This window comes from Schistocerca americana, chromosome 6 (genome assembly GCF_021461395.2).
Source record: "Schistocerca americana isolate TAMUIC-IGC-003095 chromosome 6, iqSchAmer2.1, whole genome shotgun sequence".
In the NCBI taxonomy this organism is placed as follows: Eukaryota; Metazoa; Arthropoda; class Insecta; order Orthoptera; family Acrididae; genus Schistocerca; species Schistocerca americana.
Genome location: NC_060124.1, coordinates 178366459 through 178394219, shown reverse-complemented (window position 1 = coordinate 178394219; position 27761 = coordinate 178366459). Strand labels below are relative to the sequence as shown.

Below are 27761 nucleotides of genomic sequence, written 5' to 3'. Positions count from 1 at the left end.
CAAGGTTGGCGCCGGTGCCGACACCTACAACGTGCTGACATGAGGAAAGTTTCCAACCGATTTCTCATACAGAAACAGCAACTGACCGGCGTTGCCTGGTGAAACGTTGTTGTGATGCCTCGTGTAAGGAGGAGAAATGCATACCATCACGTTTCCGACTTTGATAAAAGTCGGATTGTAGCCTACCGCGATTGCGGTTTATCTTATCGCGACATTGCTGCTCGCGTTGGTCGAGATCCAATGACTGTTAGCAGAATATGGAATCGGTGGGTTCAGGAGGGTAATACGGAACGCCGTGCTGGATCCCAACGGCCTCGTATCACTAGCAGTCGAGATGACAGGCATCTTATCCGCATTGCTGTAACAGATCGTGCAGCATCGTCTCGAGTCCTGAGTCAACAGATGGGGACGTTTGCAAGACAACAACCATCTGCACGAAAAGTTCGACGACGTTTGCAGCAGCATGGACTATCAGCTCGGAGACCACGGCTGCGGTTACCCTTGACGCTGCATCACAGACAGGAGCGCCTGCCATGGAGTACTTAACGACGAACCAGGGTGCACGAACGGCAAAAAGTCATTTTTTCGGATGAATGCAGGTTGTTTTTACAGCATCATGATGGTCGCATCCGTGTTTGGCGACATCGCAGTGAACGCAGCACATCGGAAGCGTGTATTCGTCATCACCATACTGCCGTATCACCCGGAGTGATGGTATGGGGTGTCATTGGTTACAAGTCTCGGTCACCTCTTGTTCGCAGCCGGCCGGAGTGGCCGAGCGGTTAAAGGCGCTACAGTCTGGACCGCTACGGTCGCAGGTTCGAATCCTGCCTCGGGCATGGATGTGTGTGATGTCCTTAGGTTAGTTAGGTTTAAGTAGTTCTAAGTTATAGGGGACTTATGACCACAGCAGTTGAGTCCCATAGTGCTCAGAGCCATTTTTTTCTTGTTCGCATTGACGGCACTTTGAACAGTGGACGTTACATTTCAGATGTGTTACGACCCGCGGCTCTACCCTTCATTCGACCCCTGCGAAACCCTACATTTCAGCAGGATAATGCACGACCGCATGTTGGAGGTCCTGTACGGGCCTTTCTGGATACAGAAAATGCTCGACTGCTACCCTGGCCAGCACATTCTCCAGATCTCTCACCAACTGAAAACGTCTGGTCAATGGTAGCCGAGCAACTGGCTCGTCACAATACGTCAGTAACTACTCTTGATGAACTGCGGTATCGTGTTGAAGCTTCATGGGCAGATGTACCTATACGCGCCATCCAAGCTCTGTTTGACTCAATGCTCAGGCGCACCAAGGCCGTTATTACGACCAGAGGTGGTTGTTCTGGGTACTAATTTCTCAGGATCTATGCACCCAAATTGCGTGTAAATGTAATCACATGTGAGTTCTAGTATAATATATTTGTCCAATGAATACCCGTTTATCATCTGCATATCTTCTTGGTGTAGCAATTTTAATGGCCAGTAGTGTATTACCACCTGCTGCGACATGGTCGCGAATAAAAGAATGACCCCAATATAGAACAAATTTCCTTTATTTTACGTTTATTGGCACAAATTTTTTGTCATCCGACTACCGGTTTCGTTCCATATGCAGGTCTGATTAATAAAAAAGATCTGAACATGGTCATTATAGAGCGAAACCGGTAGTCTGATGACAAAAAATTGTGACCATAGACGTAAAGTAAAGGAAATTTATTCACAACTATTATGTTATTTGGGACATGTGCGTAAATAATGTACTTTTGGGAAGTGGAAACTCCCGAGTTTTACATGGTTCCCGCTAGGTAGCAGTAGTGTGCGTCCACTTCAGTTCTTGTAAAAATGGTGTCGGGACAACTAAAAACGTTTTGTATTCTAGGTTTTGCGCATTGCGTGTCAGTAATAACAGTTCAGCGTGAATTTCGTGCTGGGTATTGTAATACCCACGCCTATATTTTATTCAGAATAATTTTCACGAAAGCACTCTGTGTGGAATTTGAATGAACATTAATCCTATTCTCGTGATATTAATAAAAAGGACTTAATCGTTAATAAAATAATAAATAATTATTGACAACCATTTAATTTCATATTTTCTAAATAATTACATCTCAGACAACACCCATGGAAAAAGATAATGAAAATCTCGATCTTTTGTTATCTGTAATTCTTCTAGAAAAAGCCTTCTTCTCGTTGGAACTGTTCTACTGATAGGATGTGACTGATGTCTCGTAACACAGAGGTCTGTAAAAAACTGTATCATGTTCAATTTAATATTTGAAAAACAGAGATTGTGTGTTATTGAAATGAATCTTCTTTGTTTGGAGTTTTATTTCATTTTAATTCTCGTCCTTTATAAATGTTAAGTTTTCTGCTCAGCTACAAAAGAGTGCAGCCTTTAGCGCTATTGCTCTACAGCGCGGTTTATTGGTAAATGCAGAAAAATAAGCGATTAACATTGAGAAATATTTTCAAGTGTTAATGCATATAGTGAAGGCACAAAAACGTTTAATATATATTATTTGTTAGTAGTAAAACAGGGCCTGAAGCAGAATCTATAAGTGATTGTTTCATGTTCGCCGCCATCTTAGCCGTCCGTAGTGGCCGTGCGGTTCTAGGCGCTACAGTCTGCAGCCGAGCGACCGCTGCTGTCGCAGGTTCAAATGCTGCCTCGTGCATGGATGTGTGTGATTTCCTTAGGTTAGTTAGGTTTAATTAGTTCTAAGTTCTAGGCGACTGATGACCTCAGCAGTAAAGTCGCATAGTGCTCAGAGCCATTTGAACTGTTTTTGAACCGCCATCTTAGTGAAATATTGCAGCGGCAGTATTAAATTGATTTTTTGTACAGACATAAATGTTCTTGGTCATAATTGCGATAGTAATTTTGTATTGGTGGCCCAGTACCCACTCTGAGGTAATATATTCCAGTTATACTGTGAATACAGTGAACTTATATGAATGCAAACAGCATCTTACGTGATATAAATTCTTATCTGCTTATTTCGTAACAACTCTTATGAAATCTTTTGACAGGAAAAAATGCATAAATGTAGTATGCGTGTGGTATTGTGTGGCAAAACTGTTCAGTTTGCTTAAAGAAAAGTGTTGTTACCTCGAATAACATTAGCATGAAATGCAATAAACGATCTGCAACTAGTAAAGAGGCTGTACTACTTTCCGTGCTGTATGATATTATTGTCAATGTTCGTGCAGCACAAGAAATAATTAAGATGACTTATTCTCAGTATCAATGGTAAATGCAGTTCTAAATGCAGAATACTCAATTCTACTAACACGAAATGATGTTCTCTGATATGAAAGGTTGCAAATTAGAAAATGAAACACCATTAAAGCCACATTAATGCAGCTTTGCTGTTTTCAATAAAAAGAAATGTAGTTTTCTTGGGCGCCTTGGCCCCAGATACTCTGGTTTTCTGAGGGCCTGTCGTTATGTTTCACGTACCTTTCGTCTTTTGCAGACGCGCAGTATTGCTCTTCAATACGATGCTGAAATGCTGTGTTAAAGTGCACCATAATCTTGACGGTTACGTGATAGGCTTCGATTGTTGTGCGCATAGTGTTAATTTCTTTTCAACTGTGAGTTTAAGCAGTCTAGCATGTTTGTGTTTAATGTATTAGACATGAAATGCAGCAAAGCTAAATGTCGCGCACATTAAAATCCGACCACCTTGATTGCTCTGTTAATGAGAAGAGACTCTGGGCTTTCTGTGAGGTTCGCATTGAAATCTTGTTATTGAACTGATTAAAATTCTTTGAATGACATTCTCTATTTACATCTGAATTACAGTTATTTTTTATGTAGTGAATCGTGTGAGACCCGATCCGTGCTGACTGGTCCGGGCTAACACAAAACTGTTTCTGCAATGAAATATTAATTCACTTTCGCGTGAAACTCTTAAGTAGATAATTTTCAGCGAGTGAGTTCCTATTTTTAAGCCATGTGACGTAATGAAAAACTTAAAATTATGTTCTTGCCCGTAATGGCGTCTTTGAAACAAAATCAGCTCAATATATCAAAACTTCAAATTGTTCAGTAATAATTATGGGATGCCTTTCCCTACAGTACTGAAAGGAAAACACAAGTGAATACATTTACAGAATTAAGTATTATTATCAAAAAATGGTTCAAACGGCTCTAAGAACTATGGGACTTAACATCTGAGGTCACCAGTCCCCTAGACTTACAACTACTGAAACCTAACTAACCTAAGGACATCACACCCATCCATGCCCATGGCAGGATTCGAACCTACGACCGTTGCAGCAGCGCGGTTCCGGACTGAAGCACCTACAACCGCTCGGCCACAGCGGCCGGCTATTATTTTCGTAAGAACCTTTTTTCTTACAGTATTTGTAACACACACATATCATTCTCATCACGACTCGTCAATGGCGTCCTTCAAGAACAAAACGAAGAGTGGTTTTTTCTCTCTTTCTTCCTCGTTAGAGGACTGTCTATCCATTTTTATCTTTGTTCACAGATTTTCCTCGAAATACATAGTTTTCATATTAATAGTAATTTTCATTGTTCTTTTCCTATATTATTTTACAATATTTCACTGCAATAATCACAACACATCGTCTTTATGGCTTTTATCACCGGCCGCGGTGGCCGAGCGGTTCTAGGCGCTTCAGTCCGGAACCACGCGATTGCTACGGTCGCAGGTTCGAATCCTGCCTCGGGCATGGATGTGTGTGATGACCTTGAGTTAGTTAGGTTTAAGAACTTCTAGGCTACTAATGACCTCCGATGTTAAGTCCCATAGTGCTCAGAGCCATTTGAACCATTTGAACTTTTATCAATATTTTCGTTATTACGATCGTTTTTGTATCGTCGCACTAGTTTCGTAAATTTTCGCAGTAACGTCATGGGGATGGCACAAGGCTATTATACGACAGCACTGAAAATTACTAAAAATCATTGCTCTTGTTTAGTTTAGATTACTTATCATACATTTAGCTTGTCTGCTTGTTATATATGATTACTTCTGTGCATTAACTTAGTGCTATCTATACTGCTTGACAGAATACATTGCAACACATTTTCAGGTGGAGATTTCTTCAACAAAATAACGAATATTTGCAGGGAAAAGCAGTGATTAAATAAAACCTCATGTTGCATTAATAATAAGTAACTACTTTTATTGTAATATTGCTGAACTTGTGCAATACGCAATCAAACCATACACGCCACAATATGGTGTAGATTCTCCTGCAGCACAGAGCATTAGACGATCGCATGCATAATACCCAGAAACGGGTTGTTTGTGTAAAGGAAAATCGCCGGGCCGTCCTCGAGTGTCCGCCATAGTTTCACAAGGAGTCCGCAGAAATCCGTTCATCGTGCACCTCGACAGCTCAACATGACACCAATGTCCATGTGGCGTGTGTTGTGTCGACGTTCACACATGAAACCATACAACATTCAGATACCGCAAGCTCTTCGTGAAGGCGACAAATAACAACGTGAGCACTTCCACGCTTAATGTATAGTGACAAGGCAACATTCCATTTAACTGGGGAGGTGAACTGTCATAATTTGAGAACATAGGGTACGGAACAACACATGAGGTTGCGCAACATGAGAGGGGCTCTCGAGAACTTAATAGGCCGGCCGCGTTGGCCGTGCGGTTCTAGGCGCTGCAGTCCGGAACCGCGGGACTGCTACGGTCGCAGGTTCGAATCCTGCCTCAGGCATGGATGTGTGTGATGTCCTTAGGTTAGTTAGGTTTAAGTAGTTCTAAGTTCTAGGGGATTGATGACCTAAGATGTTAAGTCCCATAGTGCTCAGAGCCATTTGAACCATTTTTTGAAAACTTAATGTGTTTTGTGCGGTTTCGCGGGAAAACGTGTATGGTCCATTTTTCTTTGCCGAGAGCACTGTTGCAAGAAGCAAATATCTTGATATGCTAGAGAACTTGCTTTTCCCACAGTTGGATACTGATTGGAACGACTTCATTTACCAACATCTAGAAGTGCGGGAATTTTTTAAATGAAAGGATTACTGAACGATGGATCGGTCGCACTGGACCAAATGAACCGGCTTTACATTACTGGCCTCCAAGGTCACCGGACTTGACTGTATGTGATTATTTCTTATGGGGAGTTATGATGGTTCAAATGGGACTATGGGACTTACGTTCTGAGGTCATCAATCCCCTAGAACTTAGAACTACTTAAACCTAACTAAGCTAAGGTCATCACACACATCCATGCACGAGGCAGGATTCTAACCTGCGACCGTAGCGGTCGCGCGGTTCCAGACTGAAGCGCCTAGAACCGCTCGGCCACCCTGACCGGCGGGTGTTTATGAAAGACTCTGTTTATGTGCCTCCGTTACCAACAACAATGAATGAACCGAGACATCGCATAACAGCAGGTGTAAGTCGAGATATGCTCGCTGCAGTATGGGAAAAATTTGCATACCGCATTGACATACGTCTTGCATCTCAAGGAGGGCAAGTTGAACACTTATGGAAAGGTATGAAAAAAGATTGAGTTTTCCGTTCATGAAAAAAAACAAAATTAATTGTATATGTTTATTACTTTCGGAAGTACATACCTGCTAAATCGGATGATTCTTTTTGATACACCCTGTATTTCCTTGTCCGCGTTTGCTTTCTGATATGTAATGAGGAAATGTGGTTCTCCCTTGAGAAACCACAATTGTTCTTGTTTTACTACGTATATTTACTACTTATATATATTTCCATCTTCGGTGAATTTTTTATGATCGGAAAACTTCCCTGACACATGTATGGGTAGTGAAACAAGAAAAATTGTCTCCTCAAGGCAAAACTATATTTCCTTATTACATACAATTTATTGTGGTCATCAACCAACTCACCTGTTTGACGCAGCCCATCACGAATTTCTCTCCTGTGCCAAGCTCTTCATCTCGCCTTCGCCCCCCCCCCCCCCCCCAACCCCCATCAACGAAGTCCTCAACGATTTGTTAAAAGAGGTTGCCCGACGAGGAATGATCAGTATTCAGGTGTATGACAGGAACAATCGTTTACGGTGATATGAACATATTCTTTATTCCGAATGATTTTCCAGATAGTATACATGTAATGTACAGTGTCATTTATTTTCTGTCATTCACTACATTGTCAGGTTTACATATGCACACATGTACAACAATTAGTGAACATTTAAAAATGTATTTTACAAGAAAAAAATGCGTATTTTAAGGCATTCAGCTCTCGTGTCATAGTTCACAATGAATGTTCGAATGCGCCATTGTCAACTTCAAGGCATTTGTGCACTTTTGAGACAACATGTGTTCTTTGTCTGAGTGCCTCTGCACGTTCTCCAATGAAGGCAGCAGCGCCCGTGATGCGACCAAACAGTTCATCTCGCCTATTCACCTTTCGTTTGTACACCTCAGACCTCATCCAACCCCACAAACAAAGATCTAATGGCGTAAGGTTACCGATCTTGGTGGTCAGTAAATTGTATTACCACGACTAATTCAGCGATTAGGCGTAAGTGCGGTTGTGATTCTCCCTCACACTTCTGGTAAAACGTGGAGCGGCTCCATCATGCTAGAAGTACATTGCAGTCCATTCGGCGTGGCCAAAAGGTCGTCCTAAATGTGTTCAACAAACGAAATTTCAAAAATAAAATAAAAAATGCGGATAATTATGTGCCGTCGTTGGCTCTTCTAAAGCGACTTTGCCCGTTACGAGGGGCTTTCAGTAAGTAATGCAACACTTTTTTTTTCTGAAATCAGGTTGTTTTCATTCACGATTCCAACACACCGTATTATTCCCCACAGTTTTTGCCTACAAAATCCTATTTTTCAGCATAATTTCAGTTCAGTGCGTCGGCCCTTACATCACGGTATGCCCACATGGTACCGCTCTACTGGTCGACTTCAGAGCCAGCGTCTTGCTGCATCAATGACCTTCCCACCACCCACGGACTGCTTCCCACGAAGTGTATCCTTGATTGGGCTAAACAGAGGAAAGCTCTTTATGGTCTTCCATTGGGCGGCGAAGAAACTAACGGGCACACATCTTCGAGTACCCCATGTGGTGGACGAGTGCGTCTGCACTGCCAACAGAATACGTCGTGTTGTACAGCGATGTGTCTGACTGTGATCCATCGATCACCTCGAGTGAGTGTGTCCGCACGTTCCAACATGACAGTTGTGTGCGGCCAGCCGGCACGCAGGAGATAGGACACATCTGCGCGATCTTGTTGCGATGATGACAGACGAGGCTCTACCACTCACCGTGCTTTTGTTCACTGCCATGTCTCCGCAGACATTCTGCAAACGCCTATGAATATCTGCGATACTCTGCTCTTCAACCAAGAGAAACTCAATGACAGTTCTCTGCTTGGAACGCACCCCGGTTACAGACGCCATTTTGAAGGCTACATATAGTGTTGCCACCTACTGGAACTCTATGAAACTACAGGTGCTGAATCCGGAATATTCTGTGATGTACCACAACAAATTCCGCATTTTTCAAGCGAAATTATCCGAGAAAAAAAGTGCTGCGTTACTTATTGAATGACTCTCGTAACATGTTACCGGACATGCTGCACCAAACACAGATCGATAAACAAACTCGGAAATTGGTTTCCACTGTGCGGTGTTGATTTTCCTGTGACCATCGATAACTGTTACGTGTGTTGTTTATTACATTCTGTGTAAATGTGGCTTCATCAGTAAATAGTATTAATGGAAGAAAATAAAAACTGTAACTTAACCAGTGGCAAAATTCAAGCAGCGTGGCACTGTCGCGAAAGTGAAGATTGTGGACTCTTTATATGTGAAATAGGTACAAGTCTTCCGCATGTAATATTCGCCATACCCATGTTTATAGGACGCAGACACGTGCAGAAAGTCACTGTGTGGTAGTAGCATGTAGCAGGTCTACACTGCACCATTTCAACAATTTGTGGCTGTTCCTGCACAGGTTGTCGAACAACATTTTCAGAAGGAAAATGGGAGCTTGGGAGAATATCTTGTTACACGCAATGTGTCGAAAACTCTAGTAAACACTCTACGATCAGTATCCGATGTATTGCAAAGCGCCGAAGGTATTCTTCTACAGCAGAAATCGTAAACGTGCTCTGTATACGTATATTCTTTATTAGTATAGATGTGTGACGCTCTAGCCAGTGCGTGTACAAACGCAAACGCAGTTAACCAATGCTTGTTTCTTATACATCCTCAGTCCCTGCTACTACTTACAGCACACCATGGACAACTCCGCGTTCAAATTCTATCTTAATGGCAAAAAGACACCGAGAGCGAAGAGGTTAAAAGCAGCGAGGTATGTTGGGTTAGTATAAAACGTCAAACAGGTTGAGGGGGTAAGACACAGCCGGTCGCTGTGGCCGAGCGGTTCTAGGCGCTTCAGTCCGGAACCGCACTGCTACTACGGTCGCAGGCTCGAATCCTGTCTCGGTCATGAATGTGTGTGATGCCCTTAGGTTAGTTAGGTTTAAGTAGTTCAAAGTCTAGGGGACTGATGACCCCAGATGTTAAGTCCCATAGTGCTTAGAGCCATTTGAACCATTTTTTGGTAAGACACACACATGTGCGCTACTAGCCCAAAAGAGGCGTACTTTGTTTTCTACCTCGAGAAACATTCAAAATGGGGTATACGTTCATCCCAAGCGTTTTGCTTCAAATCAGTATTATTGCAGTATCCCTGATTATTGAGCATTCCTCCTGGAACAGCTTGTATAATGTAAACTCTGTCTTCCACTACAGTTTCTATACTTTACAGCTTCCTCTTGTACCATCAAAGCTATTCCGTAATGTCCTGGCATCCTGTCCCTTTTTCTTGTCTGTGGCTTCTATATGTTCCTCTCTTCGCCGATTCTAGTGAGAATCTCTTTAGTCCGTATCAGTCCACCTAATTTTCAACATTTGTCTGTAGCAACAAATCTCAAACATTTCGATGTGTTTCTGTTCCGTTTTTCCCACAGTCTATCACTCACGTTCGAATCGTATCCTGCTCCAAACGTACGCCCTCATAAATTTCTTCCTCAAATTAAGGTCGATGATTGATATCAGTGAACTTATTTTGGGCAGAAATGCCTCTTTGCTTGTGCTAGTCTGTGTTTTATGTCCTCCTTACTTCGTCCGTCATACGTTATTTTGCTTGCAATGTAGCAGAATTACTTTCTCTAATTCGTGGTCCCCAATTTTTATGTTAAGTTTATCGCTAATCTGATTTCTTCAACTCGTTCTTAATTTCGTCTTCTTTCGGTTTACTCTCAGACCAAATTCTGTACTCATTAGATTGTTCATTCCAGTCAACACGTCCTCTTGAAATGCTTCTTTACTTTCTCTCAGGATAGCAATGTCACCAACGAGTGCTGTCATGAATATTCTTTCAGCCTCAATTGTAATCCCACTGTTGAACCTTTCTTTTTTATTTCCGTCATTGTTTGTTCCATGGAGAGACTGAGCTCTATGCGAGAAAGACTACATCCCAGTCTTACCTATCTTTCAAACCGGGAACTTCGTTCTTGCTTTTCCATTCTTACTGTACTCTCTTGCACATCATCTGCCTTTCTTTATATTTTACCTCCCCTTTTTTCTCAGAAAAAATTTGCGCCATCCTACATTGTCGAACGGCTTTTCCAGACTGATACATCCTATGAACGTGTCTTGATTGTTCTTCAGGCTTTCTTTCATTATCAAATGCAACGGCTAAATAGCCGCACTGATGCCTTTACCTTTCCGAAAGCCAAACTGATTGTGATCTAACAGATCCTCTGTTTTCTTTTCCATTATTCTTGCCAGCGAGTTGGACACATGAGCTGTTAAAATGATACTGCGATAGTTCTCGCAACAATCTTCTCGTGCTATCTTCGGGGTTCTGTGGATAATTTTCTCGGAAGTATGATGGTACCTCTCCAGACTAATAAATTCTACCGACCGATTTGAATACTCATTTGGTTGCTTTTTCCTCCAATGATTTCAATAAAAGGAAGGAAGGAAGATTCGGTCTAACGTCCCGTCTACATCAATTGGCGGCGCCCTTCAAAGGAACCATCCCGGCATCTGCCTGCAGCGATTTTGGGAAATCACGGAAAATCTAAATCTGGATAGGAGGATTCGTGTTTGAACCGTTGTCCTGCACAATACGAGTCCAGTGTGCTAACCACTAAGCCTCGTCGCTCGGTCGCAGTAGTTTCAAAAGTTTCGAAGTATTTTTGTCAATGCCTTCTGCCTTCATTTCATCCCAAAAACTTCCAAAGTTCAATTAGAGTTTGGCTCTTAATACTAGACGCCCTGTGTCTTCCATATCAACTCCAATTTCTTTGTCTACTACATCATCCGACAAGACGGCTTCAGTGTACTGTTTCCACCTACCTGCTCTCTCTGCGCATAACAGTGCAATTCCCATGGCACTGTTGATGTTGACACGCTTGCTTTGAACTTCGTTGTAAGTTTGTTTTGACGTTTTATCTGCTGAATCTTTTCATCCGATGACAATTTCTTTTTTTGTTTCTTCATACATGTCCTGGAGCCATTTTACCTTCGCTTACCCGCACTGTCTGTTTGTGTGATTGTCAGGTGACATTGTTGTTGTTGTGGTCTTCAGTCCTGAGACTGGTTTGATGCAGCTCTCGATGCTAATCTATCCTGTGCAAGCTCCTTCATCTCCCAGTACTTACTGCAACCTACATCCTTCTGAATCTGCTTAGTGTATTCATCTCTTGGTCTCCCTCTACGATTTTTACCCTCCACGCTGCCCTCCAATGCTAAATTTGTGATCCCTTGATGCCTCAGGACATGTCCTACCAACCGCTCCCTTCTTCTAGTCAAGTTGTGCCACAAACTTCTCTTCTCCCCAATCCTATTCAATACTTCCTCATTAGTTATGTGATGTTCCCATCTAACCTTCAGCATTCTTCTGTAGCACCACATTTCGAAAGATTCTATTCTCTTCTTGTCCAAAATATTTATCGTCCATGTTTCACTTCCATACATGGCTACACTCCATACAAACACTTTCAGAAACGACTTCCTGACACTTAAATCTATACTCGATGTTAACAAATTTCTCTTCTTCAGAAATGCTTTTCTTGCCATTGCCAGTCTACATTTTATATTCTCTCTACTTCGACCATCATCAGTTATTTTGCTCCCAAATAGCAAAACTCCTTTACTACTTTAAGTGTCTCATTTCCTAATCTAATTCCCTCAGCATCACCCGACTTAATTCGACTGCATTCCATTATCCTCGTTTTGCTTTTGTTGATGTTCATCTTATATCCTCCTTTCAAGACACTGTCCATTCCGTTCAACTGCCCTTCTAAGTCCTTTGCTGTCTCTGACAGAATTACAATGTCATCGGCGAACCTCAAAGTTTTTATTTCTTCTCCCTGGATTTTAATACCTACTCCAAATGTTTCTTTTGTTTCCTTTACTGCTTGCTCAATATACAGATTGAATAACATCGGGGAGAGGCTACAACCCTGTCTCACTCCCTTCCCAACCACTGCTTCCCTTTCATGCCCCTCGACTCTTATAACTGCCTATATTGCTATATTTCCGGATTTCCCTAAACCTTTTGTGTACTACGCTGTAGTATTTCTCCTGTTACCCAAGGTTTCTTCGCAGTTACCTTCCTTTTACCTATGTTTGTCCGCCTAACGTTTGTAATTGCCTTTTTTAGAGATTTTTACATCTCGTCAATTGAGCTGGCTACTTCGATATTCATTACTGCAGTTTCTATAGCCTTGAAGAACCAGGCCTTTTTCAAATATGCCTCCTCCTCTTCTCATTTTTGATCTGCTTTTTTCACTCTTACTAACTAAAATGTATCACCGAAATCAGTTATTCTTACTCATCCCTTATTCCTACAATCAAGTCCATACTGTCCTTTAGGTCTGTCTTGCATTCCTTCCGCTAGTACCGAACTGCGATTCCCCACGATTATTGGATGACCATCTCATTCTACATACCACTACTGAAATACGCGTTCAATCCTTCATATGCTTTCTCTAACTCATCATCGTCTGCTTCTGATGTCGACGTGTGTACGTGGTCTATTGTTGTTACTGTTGGTTTGTTGTTAGTTGTGACGTAAATACCCCTATGACTGAAACGTTCAGGGTAACTCCCTTTCAGCCCTAATTTCTTGTCGCTCCCGTTATTTTCTGCTGTTGTCCATATTACCTTACATTCACGTGACGAGAAAACCTTACCTTCATTGCATTTCAGTTTGGTGACCACACTGTGTCTAGACAGAGCCCTGTTCAGAATTTTTGTCTTTCCTGCTGAGCCGTGCATGGCTCGCCGTTCAACTATTTGGTATTTTACACCCTGTTTTAACGTATTTCTATCTCACCACGTTGATTTAAATTACTGGCGTTACTGAGTTGCTGTTTTGCCTGACCGTCATCGGCGCTAGTAGCGAGTATCGATATATCCCCTCTGATAGGATCTTTGCTCGGCTGCTATGACTTCCCGGTTGTCATCTGTCGTGGAGTGAGTCGGGACGTGCGAGGAGGAGAGTTCACGGCGTTGTTATTTCCGGCGTTGCTGTTGTGGAGGTTTTCCTGTGAGCAAAAACGAGTGAAGTGTTCGAGATTAAATTAATTTATCCGTAGTTAAGTGCACCAGCCGAATTTTCTGCCTTGTGGACGTTAGTGTTCTGGTTACCTGCCCTGGCCGCTAACGTAAGTTTTAGGCAGTGTCTTTTCCTCACCTGTTGTTGCTGCCCAACATGGTGTGTAGTTTTGGCAGCTCAGTTCACATACACGTTTGTTTGGGATTAGTGACACTTGTAACTTTTTTGGGGCCTTGAATTCTCGTGTACTCCGACGTGGCAAGCAAGCGGTTGGTCGGTCGGTCCGTAACTGTCCTTGGTTGGATTCGGATGAATCGAGTGTAGTTGGGCTCACCGCCTGTCTCGCCTAGGTGAAGGAGGTTCAAATGGTTCAAATGGCTCTGAGCACTATGGGACTTAACTACTGAGGTCATCAGTCCCCTAGAACTTAAAACTACTTAAACCTAACTAACCTAAGGACATCACACACATCCATGCCCGAGGCAGGATTCGAACCTGCGACCGTAGCCGTCGCGCGGTTCCAGACTGTAGCGCCTAGAACCGCTCGGCCACCACGGCCGGCTAAGTGAAGAAGGGCAGACCGATCCCCTGAAGGCTCCTGAGTGCTGTTCCCTTAATCATTCTTTGCCAGTGTTAATGTTGTTGTAATTTATTTTAAAAGGTTTTTTGGGGCTTTACTCTATTTTATATTTTCAACTGGGCGAAGTTAATTGAGGGCCTTCAGCCCTGAAAACATGTACTCAAAGCTTCCTTCAGGTCCAAACATTAGTGCCTTCTGCTCTTGAAAGGTTATTTCCTCTGAAAGATTTTATATGTTATTGTGGCCCTTCCGGCGTTGGTGTTGCAAAAGGGAATTTGTAAAGTTAGTGTATTCTTTTACTGATTGTTGAAATATATATATTTCCTTAATTTTCAGAATTTAACTTTGCGGCCTTCAGCCATCTTCTTGCGTTTGTTTATCTCTTTCTGTGGACCTTGCGGGCCATCAGCCCTTTTAGCATCTTAAAACGTTGAGGCCTTCTGCCTTCAGTAATCATCATATTGTATTTGGAATTTTGAAGATTTAATCCGGCGGCCTTCATCCGCTCCGCATGCTGATCTCGTATATGTATACGATTTATCTAATTCGTAAATTTAACTGTGTGTTATGTGTTTTCAAACATGAACTTATTCTAAAGCATCTGTTTGGAGGCCTTCAGCCGTGAAGCAAATTTAATTCTTTCAAAAGTGTATTTGTGAACTAAATGATAATAAATTACAGTTGTGAAATGAATCCGACCGCAACTCCCTTGGCCCTTTCCACAACCCTAATTACCTGTTACCTCTGCATGATTTAGCGTGCGTTTCACCTACTATGTCCAAACTTCTGAAACTCCACGCTCTGACTGGTTTAGTACGCCACCCTTTCGTTGCTTAATCAGTGTTTTTCTCTTCGTTAAACTCCCCTCCCTGAGGTCCGAGTGGGGGACTGATGCGCTAGTGGCCGTGTGACTCTGGGCGCTTCAGTCTGGAGCCGCGTGACCGCTACGGTCGCAGGTTCGAATCCTGCCTCGGGCATGGATGTGTGTGATGTCCTAAGGTTAGTTAGGTTTAATTAGCTCTGAGTTATAGGCGACTGATGACCTCAGAAGTTAAGTCGCATAGTGCTCAGAGCCATTTGATGCGCTAGTGCCGAGCTGGCAGAGGCCCAGACAGAGAAGAGGCAGGTGACGTGGCGGCCAGAGCTCCCCGCACTGCGGGCCGCGGCGTGTTTGCACAGCGGCCGACACGTTATATACAGGCGCGCCGCCAGCGACTGGGGCCGCGCGTGACTCCTTTCGGAAGCTCAGGTGGGCGCCAGAGTGGCCGGCAATTCGTATGCATCGCGATAGGAAAAAGCGAGCCCGCCTGGCCCAGCCCAGCGGCACGCGACCGCCGGCCGCGCAACTCCCGTGCCGACCGCCCCGCCACAGCGTGAGTGGCGGCGCTGCTGCGTTCGATACGGCGGACGGCGGCGTTTCCCCACCCACATTCCAACTGAACACGCAGATTTTGGAAACACACTCGGGTGTGGCCCCTAAGGACACACCGAAATCACGATCGAAATCAGTTGTAGTTGCCACACACTTCTTTCTTACAAACACCTTGCTCATGATACACTACTGGCCATTAAAATTGCTACACCACGAAGATGACGTGCTACAGACGCGAAATTTAACCGACAGTTAGAAGATGCTGTGATATGCAAATTATTGGCTTTTCAGAGCATTCACACAAGATTGGCGCCGGTGGCGACACCTACAACGTGCTGACATGAGGAAAGTTTTCAACCGATTTCTCATATCCAAACAGCAGTTGACCGGCGTTGCCTGGTGAAACGTTGTTGTGATGCTTCAGGAGGATAAATGCGTATCATCACGTTTCCGACTTTGATAAAGGTCGGAATGTAGCCTATCGCGATTGCGGTTTATCGTATCGCGACATTGCTGCTCGCGTTGGTCGAGATCCAATGACTGTTAGCAGAATATGGAATCGGTGGGTTCAGGAGGGTAATACGAAACGCCGTGCTGGATCCCAACGGCCTCGTATCACTAGTAGTCGAGATGACAGGCATCTTATCCGCATGGCTGTAACGGATCGTGTAGCGACGTCTCTATCCTTGAGTCAACAGATGTGGACGCTTGCAAGACAATAACCATCTGCACGAACATTTCCACGACGTTTGCAGCAGCATGGACTATCAGCTCGGAGACCATGGCTGCAGTTACCCTTGACTCTGCATCACTGACAGAGCGCCCCCGATGGTAAACTCAACGACGAACCTGGGTGCACGAATGTCAAAACGTCATTTTTTCGGACGAATCCATGTTCTGTTTACAGTATCATGATGGTCGCATACGTGTATGGCGACATCGCGGTGAACGCACATTGCAAGCGTGTATTCGTCATCATCATACTGGCGTATCACCCGGCGCGATGGTATGGGGTGCCATTGGTTACACGTCTCGGTCACCTCTTGTTCGTATTGACGGCACTTTGAACAGTGGACGTTACATTTCAGATTTGTTACGACCCGTAGCTGTACCCTTCATTCGATCCCTGCGAAACCCTACATTTCAGCAGGATAATGAACGACCGCATGTTGGAGGTCATGTACGTGCCTTTTTGGATACAGAAAATGTTCGACTGCTGCCCTGGCCAGCACATTCTCCAGCCCCTCACCAATTGAAAACGTCTGGTCAATGGTGGCCGAGCAACTGGCTCGTCACAATACGCCAGTCACTACTCTTGATGAGCTGTGGGATCGTGTTGAAGCTGCATGGGCAACTATACCTGTACACGCCTTCCAAGCTGTGTTTGACTCAATGCCAAGGCGTATCAAGGCCGTAATTACGGCCAGAGGTGGTTGTTCTGGGTACTGATTTCTCAGGATCTATGCACCCAAATTGCGTGAAAATTTAATGACATGTCAGTTCTAGTATAATACATTTGTCCAATGAATACCCGTTTATCATCTGCATTTCTTCTTGGTGTATCAATTTTAATTGCCAGTAGTGTACATTCACAGGAACCACAATTGCAACAAAGCTTGTCTTATAGAACACAAAGATCTTTTGAGGTATCTTCCACATATCGTTTTCTTTCAACCACTTACATTAATTTTGACCATGTCCATGGACCCATAATTAATTCAATATGACTGACAAATAAATTACACCTACTTCATCACTTGCATGGAAACCCTTTCATCTGTCTTTTCATCACATCCAAGTTCGGAGTTCAACATACAGTAATGTTTTAAGACTTCTTTGGCCAACTTTTCGTAATTTACAGACAATATTCATAAAAACATCCTTCGAAAAATGTAACTGACTTAACTAGCTCAGAGAAAAGTTCTGAGTTCAACAAATGCCAATATTTGTAAGGTTTACTCAGGTAACTTTTCATCAAATGAAACACTATTCATAAAACCGTTATTAAGATAAATACGGCTGACATAACCAACCCAGTTTCAACAGACAGCAATGTTTTAAGGCTTTCTTGGCCAACTTTTCATAATTCAAACACAATATTCATAAAAGCATGCTCATAAAACATGACTAACGTAACTATATCAGATAAAGTTCTGAGTCCACAAAACACCAAAATTTTAAGGTTTACTAGGCCAAGTTTTCATTAATACGATGTTCACAAAATCCGGATTCGTAAAATATGACTAACTCACATCAAAGTTCCGAGTTCAACAAACACCAGAATTTTTAAAGTTTACTCAGCCAACTTCTGATAAATTAGAACAATACTATTTGCACAGACCAGGTTCGAATGATTTCATTACCTGACTATAACGAGCAGATATTCCCAAGAAAAACTTAACACGGCCGCTTCCGCTCTCCATGAGAATTAGTGATGGACGGTAGCACACCAAAAGAGTGTAACCAATACAAGAAATCCACGTGATAGAAATGAAATAAAAGGTTAAAAGTTTGAAAAGTACTCAACTTTGCACTGCGATTGAGCTTCAGAAACCATAACTCTCGATCGAAGGAATGGAATCACATGACAGTAACAACATAACCCGAGACGTGGGAGGGGGGGGGGGGGGCAGGGCCTTAAGTATAACTCTGCCACCGTGGTACTCCGATCCCACTGCAAATTAACTGCAACATAGAACACATCAGCGCAGACAGTACTTTGAAGCATCAGATACACAACCCTAACTGCATAACTAATTATCAATATCTTTCAGTGATATACTCCACAAATGAAACGAACAGAATTAACCACCGTGACTTACTTGGGTAGTCACGGCTCTTAAATTTTGGTTTGCCAATCCCTTAAAACCATCACTAAAATAATGGCATTTAAGTTAGATTAGCAAGAACAATCTCGGCACACATTTAAAGGCGAGACTAAAATAATGACATAACAGGTAGCAGGGGAAAAATATTTCAGCGTATATTGGAACGCCAAACACAGACTTACGCACTACTTAGTTACACTTCTAGCTACGTGTTTAGCCATGCTTCATGTCTGTTTGGTGGGCTTCGTTACACTTCCTTAACTGCCGTCAAGGTATCAAGTGACGACACCAAATTCAGTCATAATATATATTTAGTTAACATGAACACCACCCACCGAAGCAACTTGACGACTCCAATTCATTCGGCCTGTGTAACTTGTAACCAACTCGACGGAACTTGTCCTTCCAACCTCGAGGGAATCCCCAATCACCATGGGCAGAAGATTTCCAGAGTAACGGTTAAACTCGCAATAGCGACTAGCCACGCTCCTTCGTCATGCCGAGTCGGCCTTTCGCCGTACTGCATACAAACACAGTCCCACGTCACTCCAACTCACACCGCGGATACCCGCACACCAGCCCCCAGTAGAGCGGGCACACTGCAGTTGAAATTCCCCGTTGCCAAAGATGTGAAGAAGACAAATCAACATCGAAGTCGACTCAACGATATAAAGAAATAATAGATGGAAACTGGCGCCAGCAACGCACCAGCTCACACACTACACAAACACTGTCCAGCCACTTGATAACCACCAGTCAAAAGCGATATTATTGTATGAATGGCCTATAAACCCAGCATGGGCTGTGTTATTTATCTCTTCCAGTCTTGTATTAGTCGATCTCCTCCTCCCTCATTTCTCTATCTACCCCTCCCCTCTTCCCCTATCCACCTCCTAGTCTCCTCCATCTCTCTGTCCATCGCTTCATCTTCCCTCTCTCCATCTCCTCGTCCCCTTCACTCTCTCCTTCCCCTTCACCCCTCCATCTACTCCTTCCCTCCCTTTATTTGTCCGTCTCTGTCTCCCACCTTTCTCCGCCCTTCTCCTCCCCCCCCCCTTCCCCCCCGGTGCCCTCTGTCTCCTCCATATTTCCTCATCCTCCCTCTCTGTCAATTTCCTCTCCCCTCCCTGTCTATCCACCCCCTCAACCCCCCACACTCACCCGTTCTCCTCCCCCCTCTCTGTCTGTCCACCTTCTCATCCCTCTCTCACTGTCCACCTACTCCTCCAGCCCTACTCTGTCCCTCACCTCGTTATCACTCGCATCCCCACTACAGTTGCACTTTGGTGATTTTTAGCCCCCACAGAATATCCTTCTAGATACTAAATAATTTATGTATCAAGTGTGGTTGAAACCGATCAAGGAGGAGATGTTGAACATACGAGCACGCTACGTAGGGGGTGACAATTATTGAACTATATGGAAAGAAAAACGTAAATTAGGTACAAACTACGGCGTGCACACATTTTATTCAACATGTGAATGTCACTACAGATATTCGGATTTAGGTTACATGTTCGATATGCCTGACGTCATTGGCGATGACGTGGTGCAGACGAATAGCGAAATTCTGCACGACCCGCCCAAGTGTCTGTCGATGACCTGCTGCATGGCTGTTTTAAGCTTAGCAATGGTTTTGGGGTTATTACTGTGCACCTTGTCTTTAATACAGCCCCACAGAAAGGGGTCACATGTGTTCAGATCCGGTGAATATGGCGGCAAATCGAGGCCCATACCAGTGGCCTATGGGTTCTCCGGAGCCCGAATGCGATTCCCGAAGTGCTCCTCCAGGTTATCAAACATTCTCCTGCTTCGGTAGAGTCGAGCTCCGTCTTGTCAAAATCAGGATTACTTTAGATAATAGAGACGAAATCATCTTCCAAGACTTTCTCACCTAGTCACCGTGCCGTCAAGGAATATCGCACCCATTATTCCGTGAAGGGATATTGCACACAACATAGTCACCCGTTGAGGATGAAGAGATTTCTCGATCGCGAAATGTGGATCCTCAGTCCCCCAAATGCGCCAGTTTTGCTTATTGACGTAGCCCTCAGTGATTCACAAACCCACAAAAGGCCACAGCAGTCCACCCACCCCACCGCCACCCCCCACCGAACCCAAGGTTAATGTGCGGTTCGGCCACCAATGGACCACCTCCCCCGCCCCCGGTTCGGCCACCAGTGTCCCCCCCCCCCCGCCCCTCCCCTCCCCGGGACCGTCTCATACCAGACGAGTGTAGCCCCAAATGTCTGCATGGTAGAGCAATTATGGTGTACACGTACGTGGAGGCAGTGTTTGCGCAGCAATCGCCGACGTAGATGTAGATGTAGATGTAGACGTAGTGTAAATGAGGCGGAATAAGAGGAAAGCCGGTATTAGCCGAGGCAGATGGAAAACCGTCTTAGAAACCATCCAAAGGCTGGCCGGCACGCCGGACCTCGATACTAATCCGCCGCGCGTATTCGTGCTGGAGACCGGCACGCCTTCACGCTCGGGGAGCAGCGTGTTAGACCGCGCGGCTAGCCAGGCGGGCTTTATGAGTAGACTCTGCATATCTTGGGCGCTGTTTTAAGAAGACCCTAGATTTTCACGCATCTCCGAGTTTATGACGTCATCTCTGCTGAGCTATGTGTCGTACAATAATATAGTTTTGCAGGTAGATTCAGTGGTATATATAGACACTAGTCGCGAAATGTGTTGCGAATAGAGTTACAAGTAAAGACGTAATAAATTAAAATGGCATTCCTGATGTTGCAGTTTTGCACGCAATTCAATGTTTCTGAAATCATATTTCCTGAACCATATGTCGTAGAATTATACAATTTTGCAGGCACGTGTAGTTTAATGTGTGGATACTGCCTGCAAAATGAGTTGCGGATAGTGTTAGTAGTAAAACTGTACTAGATTGTATCGTCATGCGTGATGCAGCAGTTTTAAGGCATGCACAGGGAAAAATGTAGTAAGCCATGAACTTTCCTTCTTGAATCATTTCTGAGATATGTCAGCGAGAAAAATTTTCGTAAAAGTTTTAAATTATGGAAAGTTTGTTGCTAGTCGCGTAGTAATCTCATCATCAACCATTCGATCAGTATATTCTGGGCAATTGTGTGCAGTTCGTTACGCTACTTTTTCATCCACACGCGCTTGAGAGGTATGTAGTTGTTAACACATAGTGCTTATTTGGAGACAGCAAGTGGTATGTGTACCACATTTGGCTGAAACTGATCCAATAGTTTAGGAAGAGATGTTTAATACACACACACACACACACACACACACACACACACACACACACACACACACACACACACGCACGCGCGCGAGCATTGGGATTGTAGTGCGATTGCCTCCAACAACCACGAGAGGTTTACTGTGGGCGCATGTAATGCCACCCCAGAATACCATTTCACCACTACTTTGCTGCATTAACAAAATTTTTGCATCACCCCTTTATTTCGAAATTCATGGGACGGAAACAAAAACTGACTCTGAAGCCTGCACATATATTCATTTGCAATATGTCCAAATCACCAAATAAAAAAAAAACATTTTTGTAACCCTCCCCAATGGGGTTTTTCACTCCACTTCTGAGAAACGTCAATACGTAGCGGAACGCCCCCTTGCTGAGATGCTCGCTTGAATCCGTCGTAGCATATCATCGACGAAATCATCAAGCCAGCCAGCCCTGGCCCAAACTGGACCACACTACGATGGAGATTGTGCGTAAGTCGCGCAGGGTACGTAGTCTTTGTCAACGTCCAGAAACATCTCATTTCAATCAGCCCCGCAAATGTGTCATAGTGTTCATGTCCGGGGAACAGGCAGGCCAATCCATTCTGATGATGGAACATATTCACGAGATTGCCACAATGAACAAGGGAGTTATCATCCATCAAGAAGTAATTGTCATAATGTAATCGACGGTACGGTCAGATTATTGGTTGCAGAATCTCGTCCCTGTACCATGGAGCGGTGCAACAGGCTTCAACAACCACAAGAGGTTTACGGTGGGCGCATGTAATGCCACCCTAGAACATCACTTCAGACTCTGTTTAAGGCATTCGATGTTATCGGTTCGTCTCTAAACACGTTGCCTGCGTCTATGAGGGTCCATACGGTTTCGATCTCGTCCGTAAACAACAGTCGATTACAAAAAAAATGACTCTGAGCACTATGGGACTTAAGTTCTGTGGTCATCAGTCCCCTAGAAAAAAAAAATGGCTCTGAGCACTATGGGACTCAACTGCTGAGGTCATTAGTCCCCTAGAACTTAGAACTACCTAAACCTAACTAACCTAAGGACATCACACACATCCATCCCCGAGGCAGGATTCGAACCTGTTACCGCAGCGGTCGCGCGGTTCCAGACTGTAGCGCCTAGAACCGCTCGGCCACCCTGGCCGGCCACAGTCGATTACAATCCTGGGGCATCCAATCTGCATGATTTCTTTCCCATCTGTAACAGTGTTTGTTGCTGTAGTGTACGACTTGGTGGTCGTCATGGTCATCGGGAATTCAGATTCGCATCATGCAGCCGTTTTCTAACAGTTTGGAGTGATTTTTGACGTCCTGTGGCCTCTCTGAGCGCCGAATCCAGTTACGGAGCAACCTGGCCACGGTTCCTTTCGTTCGTCGGTATCGATCAACCTCTGTACCTGTCGAAAGTGACGGGCTGAGCGATGTCTCTCTTCATCATTACCTGTCAATGTTATGGTTGGTTGGTTGGTTTGGGGAAGGAGACCAGACAGCGTGGTCATCGGTCTCATCGGATTAGGGAAGGATTGGGAAGGAAGTCGGCCGTGCCCTTTCAGAGGAACCATCCCGGCATTTGCCTGGAGCGATTTAGGGAAATCACGGAAAACCTAAATCAGGATGGCCGGACGCGGGATTGAACCGTCGTCCTCCCGAATGCGAGTCCAGTGTCTAACCACTGCGCCACCCCGCTCGGTTGCCAATGTGAATCGGTTCCAAGTCAGCATCTCATCGAGCTGCATCCGTGGTTGACAAGCCTCCTGCACGTAACGTGACGATACAGCCCCTATCATTGATTGCCAGTGTCTTTCGTGGCATGGCGGATCATCACTTTGCTGTTACACAGACGTCTACAATGTGTTCCTATTCTTGCCTTATTTTGAACTTAAATGCTGCAATTCATTCGCTTGTGGCATTTGACCTGTAAGTAGCACTCATGTCAACTGCATGTACGTTCACAAACGTCAGGGGTGACCTTCCAATCGGTACAGGAACAGTCACAATAGTAACACACTTGCGCGACGCATAGCGATGGTGCAAAACTGTTGTTGATGTGTGTTCACATATACATACCATACATACAGAAAATTTTACAAGATAGAGAGCTAACAGGATTACAGTACCTCTATTGAAAGCTACTTGTGTGTTGACTCTTTCGTTTCCTCACAATATATTATATTTTGAGGACGTAAAGTCCCATTATAAAGGATTAATGTTTTTATACTTAATCGATACTTTTGAAAATGTAATAAGGATGTTTCTGATGGTAACATTTCTGTGTTTGTTTCTGAGAGGTTACTGCGTCCTTTAAAGTTAGGTGTATTCCTATAAAAATTTTACGTTGTACGTTACGTCAGAGGGCATAATCCCCTGTATTTTTATCATACCTGTACTACGTTTTTTAAAGTTTTGCTATGACTTCCGACGGTAAAAACTCGTCATGTGATTATAAAGGTTACTTTATGCAAGCTTTGGTTTTTCAATTAATGGTATATGTTGTATATGACGTCTGCGTGTTGTACGCTTTTGGACATAGAGGGCACAACGATGCTTGTTTTTTCTATACTGAGCTTAGCTAGTGTGCTGTGTAAGCTATAAGTTCACTGTATTTTGGATCGGCAACTGCTGAGGCCGCAAGATAGGCTCTTCCGTAATTTCAAAATAATTATTGTTGTGTCTAGACAAGACAGCCTAGACACAATGAGAGGAAGCCGAAAGCACGCGCTAAGCCAAAGCAGGGTGCGTGAGGTCTGAAACAGGATTCGTAATGAATGCTATAAAGAAAAGTACGTAGCTTCTGGAATACTTAACTTTAATCCATTCTTTTGGTACATCTGGAGATTGTGGCGATACAAGTGAGACTCTTTAGATACATGCAACGTTACTAATGGCGCCTTGCTAGGTCGTAGCCATTGACTTAGCTGAAGACTATTCTATCTGCTCTGCAAATGAGCGAAGCTTCGTCCATGTAGTCGCTAGCAAAGTCGTCCGTACAACTGGGACGAGTGCTAGTCCGTATCTCGAGACCTGCCTTGTGGTGGCGCTCGGTCTGCGATCCCTGACAGTGGCGACACGCGGGTCCGACATGTACTAGTGGACCGCGGCCGATTTAAAGCTACCACCTAGCAAGTGTGGTGTCTGGCGGTGACACCACAATTATATGCAGTAAAAGCGAAAACATCTGTTGGAAATAATCTTCACAGTACATGTTACACGTCATAGAAAATTTGTTGGAATTATGATATGGGTCTACAAGGTTCGAATAGTTTGGTATGTACGATAATCTTTTTTTTGTGTATGTTTTTCTGTTTCTTTATTTTTTGATGGTGGTTATAAATAGGGCCACATTTGTGTTAAGATCCTCGTGTCTGATGGTTCTTACGTATTTTTAGCGCTGAAGATGGTCACACAGTGACTGAAATCGATCTGTAAAATAAAGGATTTCAATCTTTACGACCGATGCTGATATTTATCCAAAATACATTGACAATAATACTATCATTGTGCACACGGTTCCCCATGGAATTAGACATCAATTTTATTTTTCTGTTATTTGTAACATGTATTTTACTATTGTGTTTGAAAAGTTGCACTAACAAAATCCATTATACTCGTATACTTGTACATCGGTTCAGATACTTTTGCAAACTCTTTGCTACAACAATGCATCGGTAGTTGACCTCCGGAGTGTTGGTTGGCCATCAGAGAACAGAATTCGTTGACCATTAGCAACCATGTGAGCTTCTTGTCCGAAGGAAGGGAGCCATTCTTCTATTTGCTTAGTTCCATTGCTTATTGAGTACTCTGAAGTGCTAATACATGTATGATCGGGAGCAACAACTGAGGCTGTATGGCTGTTCTGATGAAGTCATTTTCGTTTTTTGAAGAGCTGAGTTATTGAGAAGTCTTTACTACGTGGAAGATGTCTGGTAAGATCAGTACCATTTCTTTCCTGTGCTGAAGTACGCTTTACCATGATAGTTAAGCCGGGTTTGTTTATTAGTACCGCTCCACTCGCTGATATCCTTCCCCGTGCTTGTGCGTGACGGAATAGTTCCAGAGATGTTGACAATTATCAAGTCCATAGAGGTTAGTTTCTGCATCGTTTATAACTTCATTTCATTCTGCACACTCTTGAATTCTTCACTGTTGACTGTTTCTGGAGAGTCAAGTTTCTTTCTCTAGGAAGTTTCTGGATAATCTTCATGATGATATATCTTGATTGTGTAACAAGAAGTATGGGTTTGAACATCACCACGAAGATATAAACTACGTGGTTAGTTCTTAATGGACAATACGTTAATTCTAAAATCTTTGTGTTTAGGACTTGTTTGTCTGAGACATATTTTCCAATACATACCTTATTTAGAAGTGCCACAGTACCCAGTTGCCATCTCGTGATATTAAAGTATGCTGTTGTTACTCAGTTTCAGTAACAAATATTGATTATTTGTATTAAGCACCACCTACAAATTTGATAAATGTATTGTGTCGCGTCCCGGCACAGCCTCACTATACCAGAATGAAGTAAGTGCAAAGTGCGTAGCGCAATCGGGACGTTAACGACAATGGGTTGGTTATAAATTGCTGTCAGCCTTTATATCAGAGATGAGAGGGAGGGAATCTCCTTGGTTTGAAGCAAATAAGTTTCCTGAAAATAGGTTACAGAATTGCAGTAGGCAGAAAAGATTGGTTAGTTTCTATCAAGTTTGTTCTCACATATACAGGGTGTTACAAAAAGGTACGGCCAAACTTTCAGGAAACATTCCTCACAAACAAAGAAAGAAAATATGTTATGTGGACATGTGTCCGGAAACGCTTCCTTTCCATGTTAGATCTCATTTTCTTACTTCTCTTCAAATCACATTAATCATGGAATGGAAACACACAGCAACAGAACGTACCAGCGTGACTTCAAACACTTTTTTACAGGAAATGTTCAAAATGTCCTCCGTTAGCGAGGATACATGCATCCACCCTCCGTCGCATGGAATCCCTGATGCACTGATGCAGCCCTGGAGAATGGCGTATTGTATCACAGCCGTCCACAATACGAGCACGAAGAGTCTCTACATTTGGTACCGGGGTTGCGTAGACAAGAGCTTTCAAATGCCCCCATAAATGAAAGTCAAGAGGGTTGAGTTCAGGAGAGCGTGGAGGCCATGGAATTGGTCCGTCTCTACCAATCCATCGGTCACCGAATCTTGTAACATCCTGTACTTATGTGAGGTGTTGGACCATACACCCCTTAGTAAGATTCAGTCTATTTATTCGGACTTGCTACTTCAAAGCTAATTGCCGACACATATAAGAAACAAGTACAAAGCAATGACTTGTTCTTGGTTAGCACTGAAATCTCTCTAAGCAATTGAGACAAAGACTGACAGCCTCTGTTCAACACTATTCCAATGAAACTCTAAAAATCCCACTTGACCTGCAGTTCCTGAGTGTCCACCAGAGTCTATCACCGTCTTCTCGTAGTTGAAGTCTTTATCAGCTGTATCGGCTGCTATGGACCTACTCGGCCCCTGCTGGCGTCTCGCTGCGGAATCTCCAAACTGCCGGCACTGGCTCTGAATCTGCATCTGAATCTCTGCCTCTAGCTATTCCGCTGCCTGGCCTTTTATCTCGTTTCTCATGTACTTGGGTGCACACGAGTTAATTTGTTTCACACGACCCTTTCATTTCTAACTGATCGGATTGCACAAGAATACCTATGGTTCCACACAACACTCTCGTCTCTAGCTGGACACAACTTAATTTGGTTCCACATGAGTCTTTTCCGCACACACTCTCTTGTTGTATTGTCGCCCTGGTGTTTGCATCTTCCATTGCGCAAGTTTGACTCATGCTGCTTACTCTGGCAGCCTCCGCCGCTTATCTTGTCCATACATCCTGGTGGACTATTTCTTAATGTCGGCTGGCTGTTTGCCTATGGAGCCTGGACTCTTAATATGGTCACAAAAGCAAGAATAAAAATTAAAAATTTTCTACGGTCACAACAATTGTGAGATGGCACGGCCACTGACGGCACTCAGCAGCTTCTATATGTCTTGGCAACAGTATTTATTCACTTGTTATGCATTACGAGTATCGGCTTTCATCGTTTTCTAAGACATAAATACACAATACCATTCATGCGTAATAACCGAGAC

The 27761-nt window shown here is 43.7% G+C and overlaps 1 protein-coding gene across 1 annotated transcript in view; it reads right to left on the bottom strand.

Moving 5' to 3' along the window:
• The window catches only part of LOC124620034 (lipase 3-like), a 410637-nt gene extending 383446 nt beyond the window's left edge, over positions 1-27191 (bottom strand). The window contains exon 1 of the mRNA XM_047146699.1: positions 27036-27191. Within this exon, the coding sequence (XP_047002655.1) occupies positions 27036-27191 (156 nt within the window). The remainder of the gene's footprint in view (positions 1-27035) is intronic.
• Between the last annotated feature and the right edge of the window lie 570 nt (positions 27192-27761).